General features: G+C 46.2%; 1 protein-coding gene across 4 annotated transcripts in view; it reads left to right on the top strand.

Moving 5' to 3' along the window:
* Window positions 1-10994, top strand: part of SLC43A3 (solute carrier family 43 member 3) — a 32601-nt gene extending 21607 nt beyond the window's left edge. For 2 of the 4 annotated variants that reach the window (XM_060176229.1, XM_016186614.2), the window contains 4 exons: window positions 1056-1229; window positions 4876-5062; window positions 8260-8383; window positions 9622-10994. In XM_060176229.1, the coding sequence (XP_060032212.1) occupies window positions 1056-1229; window positions 4876-5062; window positions 8260-8383; window positions 9622-9755 (619 nt within the window). In that variant the 3' untranslated portion in view covers window positions 9756-10994. Of the gene's footprint in view, window positions 1-1055; window positions 1230-1453; window positions 1574-4875; window positions 5063-8259; window positions 8384-9621 lie in introns of all 4 variants that reach the window. The other 2 variants (XM_007519566.3, XM_060176230.1) reach the window with 2 other exon arrangements.
* The last annotated feature ends 13174 nt before the right edge of the window (window positions 10995-24168 follow it).

Raw genomic sequence — 24168 nt, 5'->3', positions numbered from 1 at the left:
TATCTATCTATCTATCTATCTACCTTATCTATCATCTATCTATCTCCTCCCCTTTGAATTTCTCTTTCTCTATTTTAAAATTTAAAAAAGAAAGGAAGGAAGGGGGAATAAAAGTAGAAAACTCATCCTGCAGGTATCGAGCCCTAGCGATAACCCTGGAGGCAGTAAAAAATAAACTAATTAATCAGAAAGAAAAAAAGAAAAACTTCCAAAGAAAAGAAGGGGCTGTGGAGTAGGCTGAATTAAATCCTGTCTCTTTTCATCTCTAACTTTCATGTCATTCTAGCTGAGAAAGACCAGAGAAGCACTAGTGTAAGAAGTATCACTGAGGGTGGGGGTATAGTGTAATGATTATGCAAATAGACTTTCATGCCTGAGGCTCTCAAGTCCCAGGTTCAATCCCCCACACCGCCATAAGCCAGAGTTGAGCAGTGCGCTGGTTTAAAAAATAAAATAAAATAATAATTAAAAAAGAAGTATCACTGAGGCAGGGGAGAGAGCAAACCGGGTCTGCAAGGAAACTCTTGCATGAGATTCCAAGGTCCCAGGTTCAATCCCCCATGTATAACCATAAGCCAGAACTGAGCACTGCTCTGGTTAAAAGGAAAATAAAGGAAACAAAAAGCAACAAAAGGGAAAATAAATAAATATTAAAACAAATTTTTAAAAGGAAAATAAAGGGAGTCAGGCAGTAGCGCAACGTGGTGTGAAGCACAAGGACCAGCATAAGGATCTCAGTTCGAGCCCCCAGCTCCCCACCTGCAGGGGAGTCGCTTCACAGGCAGTGAAGCAGGTCTGCAGGTGTCTATCTTTCTCTCCCCCTCTCTGTCTTCCCCTCCTCTCTCCATTTCTCTCTGTCCTATCCAACAACGACATCAATAACAACAACAGTAAAAAACAACAAGGGCAACAGAAGGGAAAATAAATAAGTTTTAAAAAAGCATGAAAGGAAAATTTAAAAAAAGAAGGTGATCTTGGACCTAGGTCCCTACCCCCCTAAAGTCTACCTTCTGCCTACACCGGTCCTTGTAAGCATGCTTCCCCTTTCCTGGCAGAGACCCTGGGACCCGAGGAGAAGCAGGCGACTCGCTCTTTCTGGAGCTTTGCCTTCACCCGCCGCTTTGCCTGGCACCTGGTCTGGCTGTCGGTGATACAGCTGTGGCATTACTTCTTCATCGGCACCCTCAACTCGCTGCTCACCAACCTGGCTGGTGGAGACTTGAAGCAAGGTAGGTAGTGGAGAAGGAGGGAGGTGGGTTGTCTGTCCTGGTGGTGCATGTCCTGCTAGGGCTTGAGCCTCCAGGGATGTGGGGGCTCCAGAGAGAGAGAAGTTCCCAGAAGGAGGGTATAGAAAGTGAGGGGTGGGGGAGATGGCTGGAATGAATACGGACAGGTGGGAAAGTCACTCCCTGCAAGTAATCTCTTACCATGGAGTTCCTCTCTGCCCATACAGTTAGCACCTACACAAATGCCTTTGCTATTACTCAGTTCTTTGGGGTGCTCTGTGCCCCCTGGAATGGCCTGCTTATGGACCAGCTTAAACAGAAGTACCAAAAGAAGGCAGAAAAGAATGGTGAGACTGGTGAGACTGGAGCTCTGGGGCATCCGGCGTGTGGGGCAAGAGGGGGAGGGAAACCAGGGGGGCGGGAGGCTCTTCTTTGATCTCTTTGTCCATTTCCTTTTTGTTCTCAAGCCTTTTCTACTTGCATCCATCCACTACCCATCCTTTCATCCCTATCTCCCTCTATGGCAGAACCCTTGTCAGATGCTGGGGGCCCCAGGATTGAGAGAAGATTAACTTCAAACAGCATCAATGGTGAATGAAGAGATAGGGAGGGTACACACACACAGGACATCTCGAGGTGGGACAGTGTTGGGGAACCAGAGGCTTGAACTGGGATCCTTACACCAGTCCTTGCACTTTGCACCACCTGTGTTTAATCTACTGTGCTACTGCCCGACCCCCTCTTTCACCATCTTGACCCCATTCTCCCACTCATCTATTGGGCCACACTCTCAAAACCCTCCTCACTGAAGGTGGGGAGAGTGGTCTTGAGCCCGGTTCCTTTGACATGGTAGTATGTGCACTCAACTGGGTTTGACAATAAATACTCTACTGGGTGGTCTGGGAGGTGGCATAGTGGATAAATAATTGACTCTCAAGCATGAGGTCCTGAGTTCAATCCCCAGCAGCACATGTACCAGAATGATGTCTGGTTCTTTCTCTCCTCCTAACTTTCTCATTAATAAATAAATAAAAATCTTAAAAAAAAAAAAACTCTATTGGAGCATTGGGTTCAAATCTTGTCAGTCCAGTCCACCCACTACTTTCCCATCAGTCTAGTGATTGGACAGCCAAATATAGTATTTTATTAGGGTTGCAAAATAGCTCTTTTGTTTCTAGCTTTCCTTCTGCTTTTAATACTTAGGATTCCCCTCAAAAGAAAAACTTTCCCTCACTGTTTTCTTACACACACACACACACACACACACACACTGACACTCACACATTGGTTTTCACTGTTTGCCAGTTTTAGAATGAGTTGGTGCCTTGGTAACCACTTGCTTCTCTTTCACTTCTGACTTTTTTTTTTTTCAGAATCTCGTTTTAAGTGTAGTTGACTTACGTCAGCCCATTTCTGTCCTCATCCTTCTGCTTACGTATTTTCCCTTTTGACCATTGGAGGTTCTACCAACCTGGTTCTTTACACATAGTTCTGTTCGATTCAGGAAGTGCCTTCACTTTCTTCCAGAATGAAGTGCTCATTTCTATTTCATTGAGTTATGATTCTTATTTCTAAACTGAAATCAACCATTAAAAAAAAAGAAGATTCAGGCGCCTGGAAAAAAAAAAGAAGAAGAAGAAGAAGAAGAAGAAGAAAGTTTTATTTGGGGGGGGGAAAGAGAGAGAGAGAAAGAGAGAGAGAGAGAGAGAGATGTGGGAACCAGAGCATCTCTCTGGCACACGGGATGTCAGGTATCAGACCTGGGGCCTCATACTTGGAAGTCCAGCACTTCACACTGTACCACTTCCTAGACCACAGGAATCAGCCATTTTTTCCCCCTAAGAGATCTGTGGCACTTTAATGGAAAATGATATTTCTAGAGACTGCAGTGTGAATGCTTGCATTTCTAATTTCCTGGGCTGTCTTTGCTTTTAGGATTTGAATGGAGCTATGAGATACAGATTCTCCTCCTCTTTTTTTCTTTTCTTTTTTTTTTTTTTTTTTTTTGCCTCCAGGGTTATTGCTGGGGCTCGGTGCCTGCACTACAAATCCACTGCTCTGGGAGGCCATTTTTCCTCTTTTTGTTTATCGTTGTTGTTATTATTATTGTTGTCATTGCTGTCCTTGTTGTTGGATAGGACAGAGAGGAGGGGAAAACAGAGAGGAGGAGAGAAAGACAGACACCTGTAGACCTGCTTCACCGCTTGTGAACTGAGCCTCCTGCAGGTGGGAAGTTGGAGACTCAAACTGGGATCCATACGCTGGTCCTTGCACATTGCACCATGTGTGCTTAACCTGCTGCACCGCCGCCTGGCCCCCATCCTCCTCCTCCTCTTCTTCCTTCCCCTGCTCCTTTTCCTCCTTCTCCTCTTCCTCCTTCTCCCCCTTCTCCTCCTCCTTCTTGTCCTCCTTTTCCTCCTTCTCCTCTTCCTCCTTCTCTTCCACCTCCTTATCCCTCCTCTTCCTCCTCCTCCTCCTATTTTACTGCTGAGCCTTTTCCTGCTTTTTCCTCTGAAAATCTTGGTTCCTAACAATACACTAGGTTCACCGATATTATGTTTATGCATCTATGATATGTGCACACACTACGTATACAAATTCAGCATTTAAAATGTGTCAGTACTTAGCAATATCAATCCTATTAATCATAAGACAACTGCTGAATGCTGTTGCTTTTTTTCTTGCTTCCTTCTCTTCTTTCCTCTCCTCTCCTCTCTTCTCCTCTTATTTCTTCTTTTCTTCTTTCCTCCTTTTCTCCCTCTCCCACCTTTAGGTCATATCCCACAAGTGATGTCCAGTCAAATTGCTGACTTTTGAGTCACTAGTTTGTGGTCTGGGAGATAGCACAGTGGATAAAACATTGGACTTTCAAGGATGAGGCTAGGCACCAGGAAACTCAGCATTCTGCTCCATCTCCTGTATCCTTTATCCCTTCTCTCTTTCTTTAGGTAATTATTTGCATTGCTTAACCACTGACGTATCTCTGGCTCCCTTGCTCTTAAACTATAAATACCTGTGATCTCTTTCTCTTTCTCTCTCTCTTAGGTAAAAGGTGTTGTCACACGTTCTGTCTATAGCTTCTTTTCTGTGTGGGTCGGCCCCCGGGGCTGTTCCGGGTGGGACAGCCATCCCTCTCCCTGTCCCTGCTGCCTGGTTCTGCACTGTCCCCTTGGTGGCCATTTGGCCTCCAGTCTTTGTTGTGAACAGTACTGCTGGAAGGGCCTGAAAAGGCCTCCTGTGGATTCACCGAGATGGTGAACCAGTTGGCCTAGTTCGTGAAGGTGGGAAGGACTAGAGGAGTTAATGACATGGAGGAGGTGAATGATCCACACATGTATCAATGGACTGGAGACAGAGCAGAACGGCGAGAGAGCAAGAGCCAGAGCGGGAGCGGGAGCGGGAGCGGGAGCGGGAGCGGGAGCGGGAGCGGGAGCGGGAGCGGGAGCGGGAGCGGGAGAGGGAGAGAAAGAGAGGGAGAGGGAGAGGGAGAGGGAGAGGGAGATGGAGAGAAAGAGAGGGTACAGGGATGAGCCCGGGCCTTCTGCCAGGCAATCAGGTGGAGGGTGGCTCTTCCCTTTCCTGTTTCCTGCCCCACGTCACCTCCCCTGTGCCTATTTCCAAGCCTTCTCCCCTCTTGCCTTTGGACCAGGATCTTCAACTTCCATGGTGGCCCTGTGCTCCACGGTGCCCTCGCTGGCCCTGACGTCCCTGCTGTGCCTGGGCTTTGCCCTCTGTGCCTCGGTCCCCGTCCTCCCACTGCAGTACGCCACCTTCATCCTGCAGGTGATCAGCCGCTCCTTCCTGTATGGGGGCAACGCTGCCTTCCTCACCCTCGCGTAAGTGGACAAATGAATGAGGGCACAGGAGCCTGCGGGAGGTAATGGGGAGGAGGTGAGGCTGGGCCCTGGGGTGGCCAGGAGAGGGACCTGGGTGTAGGGACAGGTGCTAAGGCACCATATGGGTCTGGAGGTGGAGGCTGGTGGCCGAGAGAGAGTGCACCACCCTAGAGACTTCCTGTCTGCCCTCCTCTCTGCCTGGTACCTACCTGGCAAACTCCTATTCACCCTCCAATGCCCACTTCTGGCCCAGCTCTCAGGAACAAGTCAGAAAGAAAGCATCTTTCCTTCTTTGTGGCCTTGGGACTAAAGTTTCTGTGTGTGTGTGTGTGTGTGTGTGTGTGTGTGTGTGTGTGTGTGTGAAAGAGAGAGAGAGAGGAAAGTACTCTTCTACCACTTATAAAGTTCTATTTGTTATGGTCTTTCTTATTTTTAAATATTTTTTTATTATCTTTATTTATTTATTGGATAGAGACAGCCAAAAATCAAGAGGGAAGGGGAGGGATAGAGAGGAAGAGAGACAAAGAGACACCTGCAGCACTGCTTCACCACTCCTGAAGCTTTCTGCCTGCAGGTGGGGACCAGGGATTCAAACCTGGGTCCTTGCATATTGTAACATGTGTCCGCAACCAGGTGAGCCACCACCTTTCTTATTTTTGTATGGTGCTGGGTCTCAGAGCTGTGGAAATATAAGAATCTAAGAACTGTACTGCTGAGCCTACCCCCCAGTTCCACGGCTTATTATTATTTGCTTTTATGGTTTGTTTATTTACTTCCTTTTTTTTTTTAAACCAGAGTTCTGCTCATCTCTGGCTTAGGATTGGTGCTGAGGATTGAAGTTGGCCATGAATGTGTTTGGGTATAATGAGTCTACTATCTCCCCAAACTTATGTTTATTTATTTATTTATTTTGAAGAGAATAAGAGACACACAGAGAGAAAGACCAGAACATTGCTTCCAGCTCTGAGCCTCTGAGCACTGCTTAGCTCTGGCATCTGGTGGTACCAGAGCTCAGAGCTGGTCCTTAGTCATTTGTCTTGTACTTTAATATGCTGAACTATCTCTCTGACTCTGCTCCCTTTTTAAATTGTTTATTTACTTATTTATTTATTTTGGCTAGAGACAGAGGGAAATTGAAAGGGAGAGAGATACCTCAGCCCTGCTTCACTACTCATGAAGCTTCTCCCTTGCAGGTGGGGGCTGGGGCCTTGAACTCGGGTCCTTGTGCACTGTAATGTGTGCACTGTAAGATTGCAGGAGATAGTTCCATATGCACCCCGCACCCAGGTTCTGGGTCCCCACCTTCCCAATGTAACCATCATAGTTAAAGAAACATTTTTTTTTGACAGAGGGTGAGACAGAAAGAGATAGAGAGGAAGAGAGAGATAGAGATAAGATGAGACACCTGCAGCACTATTCCATTATTTATGAAGCTTCCCCCCCTGCAGGGGCTTGAATCTGGGTCCTTACATGAGGAAACTTTTTTTTTTATTATTGATTTAATAATGATTGTCAAGACCGTAGGATAAGAGGGGTACAATTCCACACAATTCCCATCACCAGAGTTCCCATCTCTCTCCATTGGAAGCTTTCCAAGTCTTTATCCCTCTGGGAGCATGGACCCAAGATCATCATGGGGTACAGAAGGTGAAAGGTCTGACTTCTGTAATTGCTTCTCTGTTGGACATGGGCATTGACAGGTGGATCCATATCCCCAGCCTGTTTCTATCTTTCCCTAGTGGGGAAGAGCTCTGGGGAGGTGAGATTCCAGGACACATTGGTGAGGTTGTCTGCCCAGGGAAGTCAGGTTGGTGTCTTGGTAGCATCTGCAACTTGGTGGCTGATGAAAAGCATTAAGATATAAAGCAGAACAAATGGTTTAATAATCAGGAATCTAAAGATGAGACTAGAGCAGATGAGATTTGGAATCTCCATTTTGGAAAAAGCTAGTAGGTCTATTTTAGGTATATTCTAAGGGGCCCATGACTTTACTAATTTTTGCCTGAGCCCCACAGCTAGCATGCAGGTGGGTTAAACATATTGTCTGAGAAGATGGTGTCAGAGTTGGAAATAGGACTAGAAATCTGGATCAGGGGAGAGAGTAGCTCCCAAATATGGGGAAAGTGTATAAATACTGTTAACTGTAAACCCCATCGATCTGATCTGGGGCCCATAGTCAGCACAGGAGCCTCTGCATCCCTCTAGGTCTGAGCTCACTTTCTGTGATCACAGCTAGGAACATTCTAGGCTGCACTCACTGCAGGACCCCTCTTCCTTGAGTGGCAGCGTATGTTGATCCAAATCCCCTACGGAGAATGGGCCAGTCCCTACCAATGTTGACTCACATTGAGGGCAAGGTCCTGTAGAGGCCCTCAAAAGGGTCCATTATATTGTGAGGAAACATTTTTTTCCCACCAGGGTTATTGCTGGGCTTGGTGCCTGCACCATGAATCCACCGCTCCTGGAGGCCATTTTTCCCCCTTTTGTTGCCCTTGTTGTAGCCTCGTTGTGGTTATTATTATTACCATTGTTGATGTTGTTCATTGTTGGATAGGACAGAGAGAAATGGAGAGAGGAGGGGAAGACAGAGAGGGGGAGAGAAAGATAGAAACCTGCAGACCTGCCTCACCGCCTGTGAAGCGACTCCCCTGCAGGTGGGGAGCCGGGGTCTCCAACCGGGATCCTCACGCCGGTCCTTGCGTTTTGCGCCACATGTGCTCAACCCACTGTGCCACCGCCCGACCCCCGAGGAAACATATTTTTAAATATTTATTTGTTTATTTAGAGAGAGAGCACTAGAATACTCATCTGGTGCATGCGGTGTTAGGGATTGAACCTGGGGCCTTGTGCATGCAAGTCCTGTACTCTGCCTACTGAGCTGTCTCTTCTACCACAGGCCGCCATCTTGCTTCCTTTGAGAATGAGCACATGGTCGAGCAAGGGGTGATCTGTTTGGGAGTCAGTCTTCTCCAGCCTCGGCCTGCCTGGTTCTCTGCTGTCCTCCTGGGGCCCAACACTGCGCCTTCCCTGAACTCCATGGCTTGAAAGCCAGAGAGCGGGGCATGTGGAGCAGCTGTGTGGGTGTGTGAAGCAGGCCAGGGATGGGAGAGATGGCAGCCAAAGGCTGACCAAAGCCACCTAGGCCTGTCCTCTGCCTAGACAGAAGGTCTCTGAGCCCCACTGGTCTATTTGCCCAGGTTCCCTTCGGAGCACTTTGGGAAACTCTACGGGCTGGTGATGGCTTTGTCCGCCTTGGTGTCTCTGCTCCAGTTCCCCCTCTTCACTCTCATCAAAGGACCCCTGCTCAGCCACTCCTTCTATGTGAGTATTGGGGGAGGGGAGAGGGCCAGGGAGTGGCCCTGGTCCCTTGGTGCCTATTGAGACGGCTCACAGGGAATCCAGCAGGGGGCGCCCCAAGCCTGGCTGAGGGTGTGGGACTCTGCAGGAACCTTTCTGCTCCCACGCACATGCTTGATCTCGCTTCTCAAGCAGGGGTGAGTGAGAGCACCCCGCTTTGTGTCCTAGGGGATGCCAGAAGGTGAGAGATCTGGAGGTCAGTAGTTTGAGGAGGATACATATATCTGGAAAATAAGGCCATATCGAGGCTGGGCAGTGGCCATCTAGTTGAGCACACACATTACCATGTGTGAGGACCCAGGTTCAAACCCCAGGTCTCCCACCTGGGGAGGGGGAGTTTCATGAGCTGTGAAGCAGTGCTGCAGGTGTCTCTCCTTCTCTTGCTGTTGTCTCTATCTCCCCTTCTGTTTGTCCTATCAAAAAAAAAGAGTTGGGGGCTGGGCGGTAGTGTAGCGGGTTAAGTGCACATAGTATTGAAGTACAAGGACCCATACAATGATCCTGGTTCCAGCCCCTGGTTCTCCACCTGCAGGGGAGTCGCTTCACAAGCAGTGAAGCAGGTCTGCAGGTGTCTAGCTTTCTCTGTCCCTCTCTGTCTCCTTCTCCCATCTCAATTTCTCTTTGTCCTATTCAATAAAATGGGGGGGGGGAAGACCACCAGGAGCAGTGAATTTGTAATGTAGGCACTGAGCCCCAGTGATAACCCTGAAGGCAAGAAAAAAAAAAGAAAGAAAAATAATGTCGGAGTCGGGCAGTAGCGCAGTGGGTTAAGCACAGGTGGCGCAAAGCGCAAGGACTGGCATAAGGATCCTGGTTCAAGCTCCCGGCTCCCCACCTGCCAGTGAGTCACTTCACAGGCAGTGAGCAGGTCTGCAGGTGTCTGTCTTTCTCTCCCCCTCTCTGTCTTCCCCTCCTCTCTCCATTTCTCTCTGTCCTATCCAACAACAACGACATCAATAACAATAATAACTACAACAATAAAAAACAAGGGCAACAAAAGGGAATAAATAAATAAAAATATTGTAAAAAATTATAAAAAAAAAAAAAAGAAAGAAAGAAAAAGAATGGCAGGTTTTTTTCTCTGGGATTGGAGTTTCAGAGCCCAGAGTAGGAAACACAACTCTGTAGGTTTGGGGTGTCGCTGGAGCTCAGGGCCTGCTTGACATCTCCTCTCCCTCTCTCCCCCTTCTACCCCTTTCCAGGTGAATGTGGGGCTAGTGCTGGTCACTCTTCTGACCTTGGTCCACCCCTTCCTGGTGTACCGCGAGTGCCAACACTAGAAGTCCCTGCCACTGCCCGGTGCTCAGGACCTCACTCTGACTCCTGCTGTTGCTGAGAACACTTTAATGAACTCCCTACCACCACCACCCCACCGCCCCCCACCCTTAGGACCTCAGTCCAGAAAGAGTTTGCTCAGCCAGGCAGCTTGTGTTAAATAGCCATGATTATTATCATCTTTTCCTTAAAAGAAGGAGAAGAAGAAGAACATGAAGGAGGAAGAGGAGAAGAAGAAGGTGAAGGAGAAGGAGGGGAGTCCAGCAGTAACTCAGTAGGATAAGCGCAGGTGGTACAAAGCATAAGGACCGGAGTAAGGATCCCGGTTTGAGCCCCCAGCTCCCCACCTGCAGGCGGTGAAGCAGGTCTGCAGGTGTCTGTCTTTCTCTCCCCCCTCTGTCTTCCCCTCCTCTCTCCATTTCTCTCTGTCCTATCTAACAATGACGACATCAGTAACAACAACAATAATAACTACAACAACAATAAAAAACAATAAGGGCAACAAGAGGGAAAACAAATAAATAAATATTTTTTAAAAGAGAGAAGGAGAAGGATAATAAGAACAGGAAAGGGAAGGGAAGGGGAAGGAGGAGGAGGAGAAGGAGGAGGACAGGACCCCAGCTGTTGTCATCTAAGATCTCAGTGACAGAGCTGAGGGTGTCATCCAGATCTGAGGGCAAGCACACAGACACCAGTCTGGGGGAGCAGGAAGCATGTGACCTCAGCAGGTCCCCTCTCCCCCACTCCCTGAGGTAGGGATGATGGGACAGGAGGAGATGCTGTGTCCACTCCTCTCTGGGGCCTCTCTGGCTCTGAAACCTGTGTGGGTCTGTGCCCTGCCCTGCTGGGGCGTTCCCAGCTGAGGAGTTAGTGTCCAGGCCTTGGTGTTTGATTCTCCATCTGGGACACAGCCCAGTTTAGAGAAAGGTACTGAGCAGCAGAAGTGTGTGTGGCTGGTCCCTATGGCCCAAAGACACTGGTTGACTTTGAGCAGACACTTCCCCGTCCTGAATATCCATCTATACAGTGAGAGGCTTTGGGAGTTGGTGGTTCTTCTGGGAAAGAACATTCTAGGAGGTCCTAAGAATGACCACGCTGGATGAGGACAGAGACTCAGGGCCACTGGAAGGTCCTTGAGAAACAGCTGAGCTGGCTAGGGGAGGGGCTTCTATTGAAGCTGTCTGGGCATGTTTATCCTCTTTGGGGAAGAGGGAGGATTTATTGACTGTGGGCCCTGGATGTGAGTTGTCTCTGGGGAATCATTTTTATAGAAAAATAAAGCCTCTCTGCTTAAGGCAAACACTGTTTGGATTTCTAGGCTTTGAGGAATTGTGTGCATGCTTGTATGAATGGTTTTAAAAAATTTTTATTATCTTTATTTATTTATTGGTTAGAGACAGCCAGAAATTGAGAGGAAAGAGGGAGACAGAGAGAGAGACAGAGAGACAACTGCAGCCCTGCTTCACCACCTGCAAAGCTTCCCCTTTGCAGGTGAGGACCGGGAGCTTGAATCCAGATCTTTGAACAGTGTAATTAAATTTTTTAAAATTATCTTTATTTTGGGAGTCAGGCAGTAGCGCAGCAGGTTAAGTGCACATGGCGTGAAGCACAAGGACCAGCATAAGGGTCCTGATTCGAGCTCCCGGCAGTGAAGCAGATCTGTAGGTGTCTATCTTTCTCTCCCCTTCTCTGTCTTCCCCTCCTCTCTCCATTTCTCTCTGTCCTATCTAACAATGACAGCATCAATAACAACAGCAATAACTACAACAATAATAAAAAACAACAAGGGCAACAAAAGGGAAAATAAATAAATAAATTTTAAAAAATTATCTGTATTTATTGGATAGAGACAGCCAGAAATCAAAAGGGGAGGGGGTGGTAGAGAGGGAGAGAAACACTGCATGGCATGTGTGTGTCTGTAGGTGTATGCATGTGCATGTGTGTGAACATGTGAGTGCCCGTGTATGTATGTATATGCCTCGTGATGCCCTGCTTGAGGGAGCAGACACAGAAGTGGAGAAACGTAGCAGCTCAGTCCGGTGGCAGCTGACTCAGAAATGCAGTGGGAGCCCTCTGACTGCAGTCCCCTCACCCTATTCCTTTGCTTTCTCTCCCTCCCCACCCCTCTGCGCCCCACACCCCCACCCTCCTGGAAGCTCTGGGGGGAATCAGGAAGTCCCAGTGTGAGTCTCACTTCTGCGGCTCAGCAGCAGGAAAGGTGAGTCCTGCAGCCACACTGCATCTCAATTTCCTCACCTTCAGAGTGAGGCTAATCATTTCTCTCCGTGCCCCCACCCCCTCCACCTACTCCAAGGGTGAGTGTAAGAATTCAAAGCAACTGCCTGGCACATGGCAAGAGAATGGGAGCTAACAGGAGCGAGTGTTCCTTATTTGCTCGTGATCAGAAAGAAGAGAGGTGGAAGGAGGGAGAAGAACTGGGTGGGAGAGAGATGAGATGACCTGGAACACATCTGATGTTTTAGTCCATTCAGCCAGGAGGGTGGGGGCTGGGGCCTTGAACCTGGGTCCTTGCCAATTGTAACATGTACACTCAACCAGATGCACTAGCACCTGGCCTCTTCAAAAACTTGTGGTGGTCACCGCTCCCCAGAGGATGAAGTCAGACTGGTCTGGCTTTCAAGACACTTGGCTACTTAATTCCAAGCTTAGCCCCCACCCACTTCACCTCCCACCTCTAGAAGGATAGAACTCACCCCTGAACGTCCAGGCTCCTGGTCTCTGTGTCAACAAATCCAAGGTTTGGTTACTGACCATTCCCAATCCAATCCAAGAGACACAGGTGGGTGCAGTAAGTGTATGTTTATTCAGGTGCTAGCATCCTGAGAAGATGGGTGACTCGCATCTTCACAACACCATCCTAGTCTCAGGCTGGGGTTTGAGTTTCTTTTTTTTAAACATTTTTAAATATTTATTTAATTTATTTATTCCCTTTTGTTGCCTTTGTTGGGGGTTTGAGTTTCTAAAGGGGTGTGGGTCCATGGAAGATAAGGGGTCTTAGTCACATGACCCGAGTGATGTCAGTTATTTAATAAAAAACTGGGCCAGGTGGTCTGTCCCTTGCATATCTTCCCCCTACCCCCAGGGTTATTGCTGGGGCTCAGAGCCAACACTACGAATGTACTTGCTGCTCCTGGCAGCCATTTCTTTCTCTCTTTTTTTCTTCCTTCTTTCCTTCCTTCTTTCTTTTTCTTTCTTTCTTTCTTTCTTTCTTTCTTTCTTTCTTTCTTTCTTTTCTGCATAGGACAGAGAGAAATTGAGAAAGGAAGTGGAGACAGAGAAGGAGAGAGAGAAAGACACCTGCAGACCTGCTTCACCACTCATCAAGTTTCCCTCCTGAAGGTGGGGAGCGGGGGGCTCAAACTGGATCCTTGCATGGGTCCTTGCACTTAGTACTGTGTGTAGTACTGGGTGCACCACCACCAGGCCCTTTACCTTGTAGATCTTCAAGATAATCTTCCTAGAAGTCTCTTGTTAAGTGCACACATTATAGTACGCAAGGACTGGGGTTCAAGACCCTGGTCCCCACCTGTAGGGAGAAAGCTTCATAAGTGGTGAAGCAGTGCTGGATATCTCTCTCTCTCTCTCTCTCTTCTCTCCCTTTCTACTTCCCCCTCCTTCTTAATTTATTTCTGTTCTGTCAAGGAAAATAAGGGTTTTTTTTGTTTGTTTGTTTTTGTTTTTAAAGAAAGTGGAAGGTCTGGCTTCTATAATTGCTTTCCCACTGAACATGAGCATTGGCAGGTCGATCTATACTCCCAGCCTGTCTCTCTGCCTAGTCAGGCAGGGCTCTGGAGAGGTGGGGTTCCAGGGTACACTAGCCTCTCTCTCTCTCTCTCTCTCTCTCTCTCTGCTTGGGAGGGCCTGCCATCATGTAAGGACTCTCAGGAGCTCTCTTTCTCTCTTGGATCACATGTACTCCACCGTGTGGGGCTGTTCTCAATTTTCCTGAATAAAGTTTAAAATTCCTCAAAAAAAAAAAAAAGAACTGAATTCATGAGCTGATGTCTTGAGATGACCTACAGAGAGTGCAGACTCGGGAAAGAAAAGCATCAACACGTGTGTACCAGTATTTAACGTTCCAGTGACAAAGACGAGCTCCCCAGCAGAAACGGGAAAGAAAGGAGACAGAGGAAAGAAAGGAGACCTTTAGGAAGGGGGGAAGGTAACGAGGCAGCATGTACTATAGAGAGCAAGAGGCTGAGAATTGGAAAGTGTGTTGAGTTTGGCAATTGGGTGGTTGGGGAAGAGGCCTTTCTGTGGAGCAATGGTGTGGGTGGAAACCAGCTCACTATGGTGTGAGGAGGAAGGGGGAGCTGAGGAACTGACCACCAAGTCTGAACCCTTGTTGGAAGAGCTCGGCTTTGCTGCAGACCAGAGTTGCACCTTGATCTTTGATTTCACCTCCAGGAAACACTCAGTCATCCACTTCTTGGCTCAAATAACCAGTAACACCAGGCTGTGAATTGATAATTTCCACTTCTATTAGTCTTTTAAAAAAATTTGTTCGTGATTTAATATTCATTTACAAAATTATAAGGTAACAGGGGTATAATTCTGCACCATTTCCACCACCAGAGTTTTATATCCCCATTCCCTCCACTAAAAGTTATAGCAGTTCTCCTAAGGTTGCAGATATGGGTTGACCATTCTTTCTTTTTTTTTTTTTTTTAAGTCTTTTTAAATTATTAGATAATTATTAGATAGAGACATTCAGAAATTGAAAGAGAAGGGAAGTATAGAAAGGGAGAGAGGCAAAGAAGTGTCCACAGCACTGCTTTACCACTTGGGAAGCTTTCCCCCTACAAGTGGGGACAGGGGGCTTGAACCTGGGACCTTGTGTATTGTAGCATGTACACTCAACCAGGTGTGCCAACACCTAGCCCTGGTTGACTATTATTTCTACAACTACCAATCTGTCTCTGTACATTTGCCCAGTTTTTCTCCATGGTCACATCTTCTCTTCCTTTCCAAGTTATACCTATACCCATTACTACTTCTGAATGTCCTTCTTTTCTTTCCTCTTCTCTCTCTGGGTCCTGATGGAGTTGGAGTTTAGAGCCCTCTGGTCATCTTCTCCCATCATTTCTCCTCAGCTGGGAGTATGGACCAATATTCTTTATGGGGTGCGGAAGGTGAAAGGTCTGGTTTCTGTGTTTCTCTGTTGGACATGGGCATTGACAGACTGATCCATACCCTCAGCCTGTTTCTATCTTTCCCTAGGGTGGGGTGGGGCTCTGGAGAGGTGGGGCTCTGGAACAAACTGGTAAGGTCATCCGCCCAGGGAAGTCTAGATGGAATCCTGGTAGCATCTGCTACTTGGTGGCTGAGACTTTGGTGCTTCTGCGGATGTCTCGGTAGAAGTTGGTGAGTTTTGTTAAGTTTGATAGTTGTAGATATTTGTTCTGTTCCCTTTTACTCCATGACCACGGCTCCCAGAAGTCCCTGTATCTGAACTCAATTCAGAGAACTACTCTGGGAACCTACCAAATCACCAGGGCATCCAGAGACCACAACTCTGCCCAGACCTCCAGCTCTACCCAGTTGAGAAACTTCTCTAAAGAACAAGGAATATCAAAGATCACCTGAGACTGCAACAAAACAAGACTGGGACTACTTTGGGAACCCACCAAGTTGCCGGTGAATGAAAACATGTGACTCGTGGACAGAGAAGAGATTCCTGGGGCTAAAGCCCATATCTATTCCCAAGCGGCTGGTAACAGTCTGGCAGTTTGCTGGTTGAGGAGCCACCTCCAGTCTGCTTTACCAACAAAAAGACCGATGAAGGGAGGAGAGGACTCTCCTAAGATTCACCAAATGCACTCCACCAAGTTCCAGATGCTACCATGATGCCGACCAGACTTCCCTGGACAGACAACCCCACCAATGTGTCCTGGAGCTACACTTCCCCAGAGCCCAACCCCACTAGGGAAAGAGAGAGACAAGCTGGGAGTATGGATCCACCTGTCAACGCCCATGTTCAGCGGGGAAAGCAATTACAGAAGCCAGACCTTCCAGCTTCTGCATCCCACAATGATTTTAGGTCTATACTCCCAGAGGGTTAAAGACTATGAAGGCTATCAGGGGAGGGGATGGGATATGGAGTTCTGGTGGTGGTAATTGTGTGGAGTTGTACCCCTCTTATCCTATGGTTTTGTCAATGTTTCCTTTTTATATAAAAAAAAGATTTCTCATGGCAGAAAAAAAAAAAAACTCAATTCAAGTAACACCTCTTCAAGGAAGCCCTCTCTGCCTAGCCTGGCTTGCTATATATTTATTTATTTATTAAATTACCATTAGGGTTATTGCTGGGGTTTGTTGGCCTGCACAATGAATCCAACACACATAGCAGGCATTTCACCTTCTTCCACTTCTCTCTCTCTCTTTTTTCTTTTTGATAGAGACAGAGAGAAATAGAGAGGGGAGAGGGAGATAGAGAGGGAGAGAGAAAAATGAGACACCTTCAGACCTGCTTCACCACTTGTGAGTTCTCTCACTCTGCAGGTGAAGATCTGGGGCTTGAACCTCGATCCCTGCACTTAGTAATGTGTATACTCTACTGGATGTGCCACCTAGCCACCCCCACCCTGGCTCTTTTTTTTTTTTAAGAACTTATTTATTTGTTCACGAGAAAGACAGGAGGAGAGAAAGAACCAGACATCACTCTGGTACATGTGCTGCTGGGGATCAAACTCGGGACCTCGTGGCTGAGAATCTAATGCTTTATCCACTGCGCCACCTGCCGGACCACGCACCCTGACTCTTAATGTGACCATGGTAGCACTGAACATCTGCATCTCGCAGTTTATGTAAGTCCTATGCTTCTAAGTCTCTAGTCCCATACAATGGCTTGTTTTAGTGACATATAGGTTTATTCTGAATGACTTGCTTTCTCAACTACATTAAGCCTCCATGAGAGAAGACACTGTCTCTGAAGCTTTCTTGAATGAATGAGTAAATGATCCAGAGCACAGTCTGACTCCAGATTGTGCCCGTGGCCAAGGGGGACTCAGAAAACAAACAAACAAATAAAAAACACACCTGTAGACGTGAAATTAATGGACATACATATTTTTATCTCAAACTCAGCTGGACTTTCTCCAGAGAGCAAAGTTCAGGTTGATTTATTAATTGATTAATGGTGTCAACCTATAATTTTAAAACTTCTTCTATGATCTGAGTAGAGTTCTAGGCAGTAAAAAAGAAAGATAAGATCCTTGTTCTCGGGGAGTTTGCTTTTGTAGCAGTGGAGATATACAACAAAAAAAGAAACCAACAAATAAATAAAGTCACACCATTTTTTCAAATGCTCTGATAAAATGAAATGCCTCACTCACTCATGCATAAATAAATAAATCTTTTAAAACATGTGATGAGAAATAAGTAAAAAAAAAAAAAAAAGATGAAAGACAACTATTGGATGTTTCATTCCTAGGTGGAATCCAGAGAACTGACAAACATTAACTTACAACAACCAAATAATCTAGAAGAAACTGTTCATAAGACTTGTAAGAACTCTAGTGCTTATCTTTGGAAGGTGGGAATGTGGAGACAGAACTTTGATGCTGGGTGTGATGTGGAACTATACATTGTAATCTAGCTTATAGCTCACTATTAATCACAAATTTAAAAATGGGAAAGAAAACAATAAGTGACTTTAGAGGTAGTGTAGTGGATAAAGTGTTGGATTTGCAAGCAGGAAGTCCTCAGTTTTTTCTTCTAGGGTTATCACTGGGGCTTGGTGCCTGGACCATGAATCCACTGCTACTGGTGGCCATATTTTTCCATTTTTGTTCTTGATGGATAAGACAGAGAGAAATTGAGAGAGGAGGAAAAGACAGAGAGGGAGGAAGAAAGACACCTGTAGACCTGCTTCATTGCTTGCAAAGGGAACCCCCCTGCAGGTGGGGAGCAGGGGGCTTGAACTGGAATCCTTGTACTGACTGGCCCTTATGCTTTGTACTATGTGTGCTTAACCTGGTGTGATACTGCCTGGCCCCTGAGGTCCGTAGTTTTGATACCCAACGTCAAAATGGTTCTTTCTCAAACACCCGTATAACCTGAACTGGAGTTGGTATGTTGCACCAAAGTAAAAGACTCTGGGGTGGGCGGGTGGGTAGGGGGGGAGAATACAGATCCAAAAAGGATGACAGAGGACCTAGTGGGGGTTGTATTGTTATGTGGAAAACTGAGAAATGTTATGCGTGTACAAACTATTATATTTACTGTCGAATGTAAAACATTAATTCCCCAATAAAGAAATTTTAAAAAAAGGTTCAAACACACACACACACACACACACAACACACACACACACACACACGAATGGTTCTCTATCTTATAAATAATCTTGTTTCAAAAAAAAAGAATTAGAAAAAAAATAAAAAGAAAGAAAATAAATGTGGTACAAAACAAGTAGGATGAGGGTGGGGTGGGGGAGCTTCTCTGGGTAGGAGGAAAGTGTTCTCTGGGTAGGGGGCGTAGCATAATGGTTATGCAAAGACATGCTCATACCTGAGGCTTTAAGGTTCAGTCCTCAGCATCACCATAAGGCAGAGCTAAGAAGGTCTCTGGAAAAAAAATGTTCTCAGAGAGGACTTCTTTGAAGAGTTATTCTTTGAGCTGAGACCTGATAGTTGAGGGACTTGTACTGGGTCAGGGAGATGGCTTAGTGATAGGGCCAAGACTTTATGATGCCCCAGGTTTGAGCTCTGGCATGTTATATGCCAGAGTTGATCTGTGATCTGGTCTGTTTAATATATACATATATATACATATATATATGTATATATATGTATATATATATATATTATTTGAGAAAGGGAGAGAGCAAGAAAGGAGTAGGTAGAAAGGTTCTCAGCTCCTGTCTCTCACTCATTGATGTAAATAAAAATATTGAGAGAGAGAGAGAGAAGGAGTTATATAAAGGCTTTAACTTGGCCAGTGGAACTGATACTTTAAGACACAAGCCTTTCATGTGAGAGAGGATGGACAAGCTGACAAGAGTCACAGCACGGAGAGCCTTGCAGACCATGGCAATGAGACTAGATTACTTGCTAGTGCTGAGTGGGAAGTATAGGCCAAGGAGCTGACATACATTATCAAACATGGCAGCTTAGGTTCAGAAGGAGGCAGCACTGAGGAAGAGAAGGCTGAGTGGGGATATATTGAAAGTGGACAACATAAGGATCCTGGTTCGAGCCCCTGGCTCCCCTCCTGCAGGGGGGTCACTTCATAGGCGGTGAAGCAGGTCTGCAGGTGTCTATCTTTCTCTCCCCCTCTCTGTCTTCCCCTCTTCTCTCCATTTCTCTCTGTCCTATCCAACAACAATGACATCAGTAACAACAACTATAATAATTACAACAATAAAAAACAAGGGCAACAAAAAGGGAAAATAAATAAATATAATTTTTTTTTAAAAAAAAGTGGAAGGGGAGGCAGGGGAAGCACTGACCTTCTGGGACAGGTCTCTGGGAGAGGCAGTGCCTGGGTGGGGAGGAACAGCATCATGGAGGAAGCATTCCTTCCCAACCCTGCACTGGACTCCGAACACCTGACTCCAGGCTAGGGCACCTATCTGAGACACAGGGACCACACAGGCCCATCTTGAAGTAGATATATATTTTTCAGCTCTAGCATTCTTGGTCTATGCCAGCCATTGGATATCCAAATGGGGAAGTATCAGAGGAGCTGTTATAGACAGCGATTTCACAGAGCAACGGTCCAGGCCTCTATCTGGCAGCTGCTGGTCCTGAGATGATGTTAATCCTTTCACCACCTCTTATCTGCCCCATTGGGATGTTGGCCAAGCCCAGTCAACCCTGTGGATCTGACCTCCCACAGAGCCCATAACTTCTTTGAGGACAAAACTTAGACTGAGAAGGGACTTCCCGGTCTCTTTTGGCCTGAGGGTAGAGTGATGGGACCTTGGACCAAATCAAACCGCCCCTTCCCCATTTTTCTGATCTGTCTTTGGGGTCTTTGTAGGTTCTCAAATTGATTTCTTTGGGAGACTCATCTAGGGCCTCTCCACTCCATACTTCCCCACCAATTGCACCAACTATATGTTTTATTGAGGACTTTTTTTTTTAAGTTTATTAGAGATTAAATATTAATTTACAAAATTACAAGATAACAGGGGTATAATTCTCTTCCGTTCCTGCCACCAGAGTTCTGTATCCCCATTCCCTCCACTGGAAGCTAGAGCAGTTCTCCTAAGGTTGTAGATATGAGTTGACTGTTATTTCTACAATTATCTATCTATGTTTGTATATGCTTGCCTATTTCCCCCCCATGATCCCATCTTCTCTTCCTTTCCAAGTCATACCTCCACCTATAACTATTTCCAAATTTCCCTCCCCTTTCCCCCCTTTTCCTCTTCTCTCTCCAGGTCCTGATGGAGTTGGAGTCCAGAGTCCTCCGATTATCTTTAATTTTTTTTAAATTATCTTTATTTATTGGATAGAGACAGCCAGAAATCAAGAGGGAAGAGGGTGATAGAGAGGAAGGGAGATAGAGAGACACCTGCAGAACTGCTTCACCACTCACAAAGCTTTCCCCTTGCAGGCGGGGACTGTGGGCATGAATACGGGTCCTTATGCATTGTAACATGTGCACTCAACCGGGTGCGCCACCACCTCCCCCCCCCCCCCCCCGTTATCTTCCATCTGTCATTTCTCCCCCTCTGGGAGTATGGACCAAAGATCTCTATGGGGTGCAGAAGGTGGAAGGTCTAGCTTCTGTAATTGTTTCTCTGCTGGATATAGACGTTGACAGGTTGATAAGAAATTTCTTATGCTGCATAAGAAATTACCACAAACTCTTTCAACAGCACTTGACCGATTAGCTCATAGTTCTGCGGGCCAGAAGTGCGGGTAAGGCCTAGTTGAGTTTTCTGCTCTTGAGGTAAAAGTCAAGGTACTGGTTGCACAGTATTCTCGCCTAGAGTTTGGGATCCTCTTTCAAGCCCACATGATTGTAGGGGAACTCTGTTCTTGGGGCTTGTAGGACTAAAGCCTTTGATTCTTCACTGGTTGTCATACAGCTACCTACCTCTGGTAGGTCCTGAGGTCACTAACTTCACCATACACTTTCTCCATCCTCAATGCCAACCATGGGACATCTCCTTTGGGCTAACTTCCCCTTCCTGTGTGGATGATCTGACTTGAGGAGAATCCCAGAGTCTTTGAAGGGCTCCCCTGACCAGAGAGGAGGCATCTTGGACAGTCTCCCTTCTCCTCCTCCTCCTTCTTTTTAATTTTTTTTATCATCTTTATTTATTTATTAGACAGAGATAGCCATATGGAGAGGAAAAGTGAGATACAGAGGAAGAGAGACACCTGCAGCCCTGCTTCACCACTCAAGAAGCTTTCCCCTTGCAAGTAGTCTCCCTTCTTAAGTCAGCTACCTGTAATGTAACACAGCACAGCACAGGTGTGGGACTGGGAGAGACCCTCATATTTCCAGTGCCAGGGTGTAGGCTGTATGTGTGAATAGGGGCGGGAGAGGGTGCCTGAGGTCATCGGAGAATTCTGCTGTCCACAAGGCCAAACAGGACCTCACTGAGAAAGAAGGCTGGGGGAGGGGTGGAGGTCATACTTGCTAGTTTGAGAATAAATTATTAGGGAAACTCTGAGGTTCTTTATTATTTTTTTACTTTATTGCTTTATTGCCACTGCTCTCCCAGAGAGAGGCTTCTTGCCTCCTTTCCCTCCTTTTGGTCACTAGCACTAGATTCAAAGTCTTGAATAGAAGCTTCTGTTTGGGCTGAATGGTGGCACGCACAGTTAAGCACACATGTTACTTGTCTCCACGCATAAGGATACAAGTTCAGGAGGTGAGGCTGTGGAGTAGCAGCAGCTGCGTTTTACCCTCCCCGATCAACTAGGAAAAGCAACGAGAATCACCTGTAAATCCAACAAAATACAACCAGGATCTCTTCAAAACCTCACCAAGCCACAGGTGAGTGCAGACATGTGTGGCTCGTGGACAGAGAGGAAGTGATTCCTAGGAGTAAGATGCCCTACTCAGGGATGGCTGGCACCAATTCGGAGTTTGTCAGTGAGGCTTCCTGGTTCAAGTTAAAGAAACGACAGTTGAAAGAAGGAAAGAAAGAAAGAAAGAAAGAAAGAAAGAAAGAAAGAAAGAAAGAAAGAAAGGAAGGAAGGAAGGAAGGAAGAAAGGAAGAAAGGAAGAAAGGAAGAAAGGAAGAGAAAGAAAATCACCCAGGCCACAGGTCAGTACAGATACATGTGACTTGAGGATGGAAAGTGTGTGTGTGTGTGTGTGTGTGTGTGTGTGTGTGTGCTGGATCTCTCTCTCTCCCTCTCTCTCTCTCCATATATATATATATAAATATATCCCCTTTTCCCTCGCAATTTATCTCTGTCCTGTCAAATGAAATACATAAATAAAAACTAAAAAAAAGTTTCTGCCATGGAAGGATCCCGCTTCCCCACCTATATGTGTGTGTCGGGGGGTCGCTTCACAAGGAGTGAAGCAGGTCTGCAGGTGTCTATCTTTCTCTCTCTCTCTCTCTGTCTTCCCCTCTTCATTTCTCTCTGTCCTATCCAACAATGATGACATTAATAACAACAACAATAACTACAACAATAAAAAAACAAGGACAACAAAAGGGAATAAACAAATAAATATTAAAAAAAAGAAATAAAAGAAAGACATACATTGGGCCCGGTAGTGGCACACCTGGTTGAGAGCACATGTTACAATGTGCAAGAACCTGGGATCAAGTCCCTGGTCCCCACGTGGAGGAGGAAAGCTTCACAAATGGTGAAGCAGGGCTGCAGGTATCTCTCTGCCTCTCTCCCTTTCTATATCTCCCTTCCCTTTTGATTTCAGACTGTCTCTACCTAATAAGTAAATAAAGATATTACAAAAACAGTTTTAAAACACATTAAAAAAAGAAAAACACAGAGAAATGCATCATGACTTTTCTGACAACCCAAGAACCCCGTAAGGCAGTGGTTATAGGAGAAGAATGTCTCCATTCTTTAGCTCAAGACGGGGTGTGGTCTTCTCTGTTTCTCCTCCCATTTCTTTTTTTATATTTATTTATTCATTATTATTTTTATTTATTTAAAAAAGGAGACATTAACAAAACTATAGGATAAGAGGGGTACAATTCCAGGCAATTCCCACCACCAGATCTCTGTATCCCATCCCCTCCCCTGATAGCTTTCTTATCCTTTTTTAAAACAGTTCTTTTTTTATATATATTCAGTTAGTTAGTTTCCCTTTTGTTGCCCTTGTTTTTCATTGTTGTTGTAGTTATTATTGTTGTTATTGATGTCATTGTTGTTGGATAGGACAGAGAGAAATGGAGAGAGGAGGGGAGGACAGAGAGGAAGAGAGAAAGATAGACACCTGCACACCTGCTTCACCACTTGTGAAGCGACTCTCCTGCAGGTGGGGAGCTGGGGGCTCGAACCAGGATCCTTACGCTGGTGCACTTTGCACCGCCTGTACTTAACTCAATGAGCTACCACCGACTCCCAGCTTTCCTATTCTTTATCCCTCTGGGAGTATGGACCCAAGGTCATTCATTGTTTCTCCTCCCATTTCTTTTCTTTTGTTTCTTTCTTTTTTTTTTTTGCCTCCAGGGTTATTGCTGGGGCTCAGTGCCTGCACTACGAAACCACTGCTCCTGGAGGCCATTTTTCCCATTTTGTTGCCCCTGTTGTTACTCTTGTTGTCGTTATTATTATTATTATTACTGCTTTTTTTGGATAGGACAGAGAGAAATCAAGAGAGGAGGGGAGATAGAGAGGGGAAGAGAAAGACAGACACCTGAAGACCTGCCTCACCACTTGTTATATGACCCCCCTGCAGGTGGGGAGCTGGGGGCTCGAATTGGGTCCTTATACTGGTCCTTGTGCTTGGTGCCATGTGCACTTAACCCACTGCACCACTGCCCGACCCCCTTCCCTCCCATTTCTAATGTGTGCTCTCTGACCTTAGGTCCTGAAGGGGATCACTCTGTCTTGTGCAAATGCCAAGACTGGGGCCAGGTGGTGGCACACCTGTTACAATGCACAAAAGCCCAGGTTTGAGCCTCTGGTCCTCACCTACAGGGGGGAAGCTTTGCGAGTGGTGAAACAGTGCTGCAGATGTCTCTCTATCTCCCCCCTTCCCTCTCAATTTCTGACTGTCTCTATCCAATACATAAAGATAATAATAAAAAAAAAAAAACTGCCAAGACCATCTCCCCTCCATACCTCTGCTCTTGTTCTTCTTTCTGTCTGAAATCCTTCCCTTCTTCTCACTGGAAACCCACCCAGACAAAAGTCAGCAGCTTTCATTTCTGCACAAATGTTCTCCCTTATGGGTGCTTTTCTTTCCAAAGGCTGGTCTCCCAGGAGTAAAGCTGATCAAAGGACATGCTCACTATTCATTTTCATAGCTGTGGGCAGTTGTTCCCCAAATGCCATATGTAGTTC

This window comes from Erinaceus europaeus, chromosome 17 (genome assembly GCF_950295315.1).
Source record: "Erinaceus europaeus chromosome 17, mEriEur2.1, whole genome shotgun sequence".
Taxonomy (NCBI): Eukaryota; Metazoa; Chordata; class Mammalia; order Eulipotyphla; family Erinaceidae; genus Erinaceus; species Erinaceus europaeus.
The sequence above is the reverse complement of the archived record's forward strand: the minus strand, read 5'-3'. Positions and strand labels throughout refer to the sequence as shown.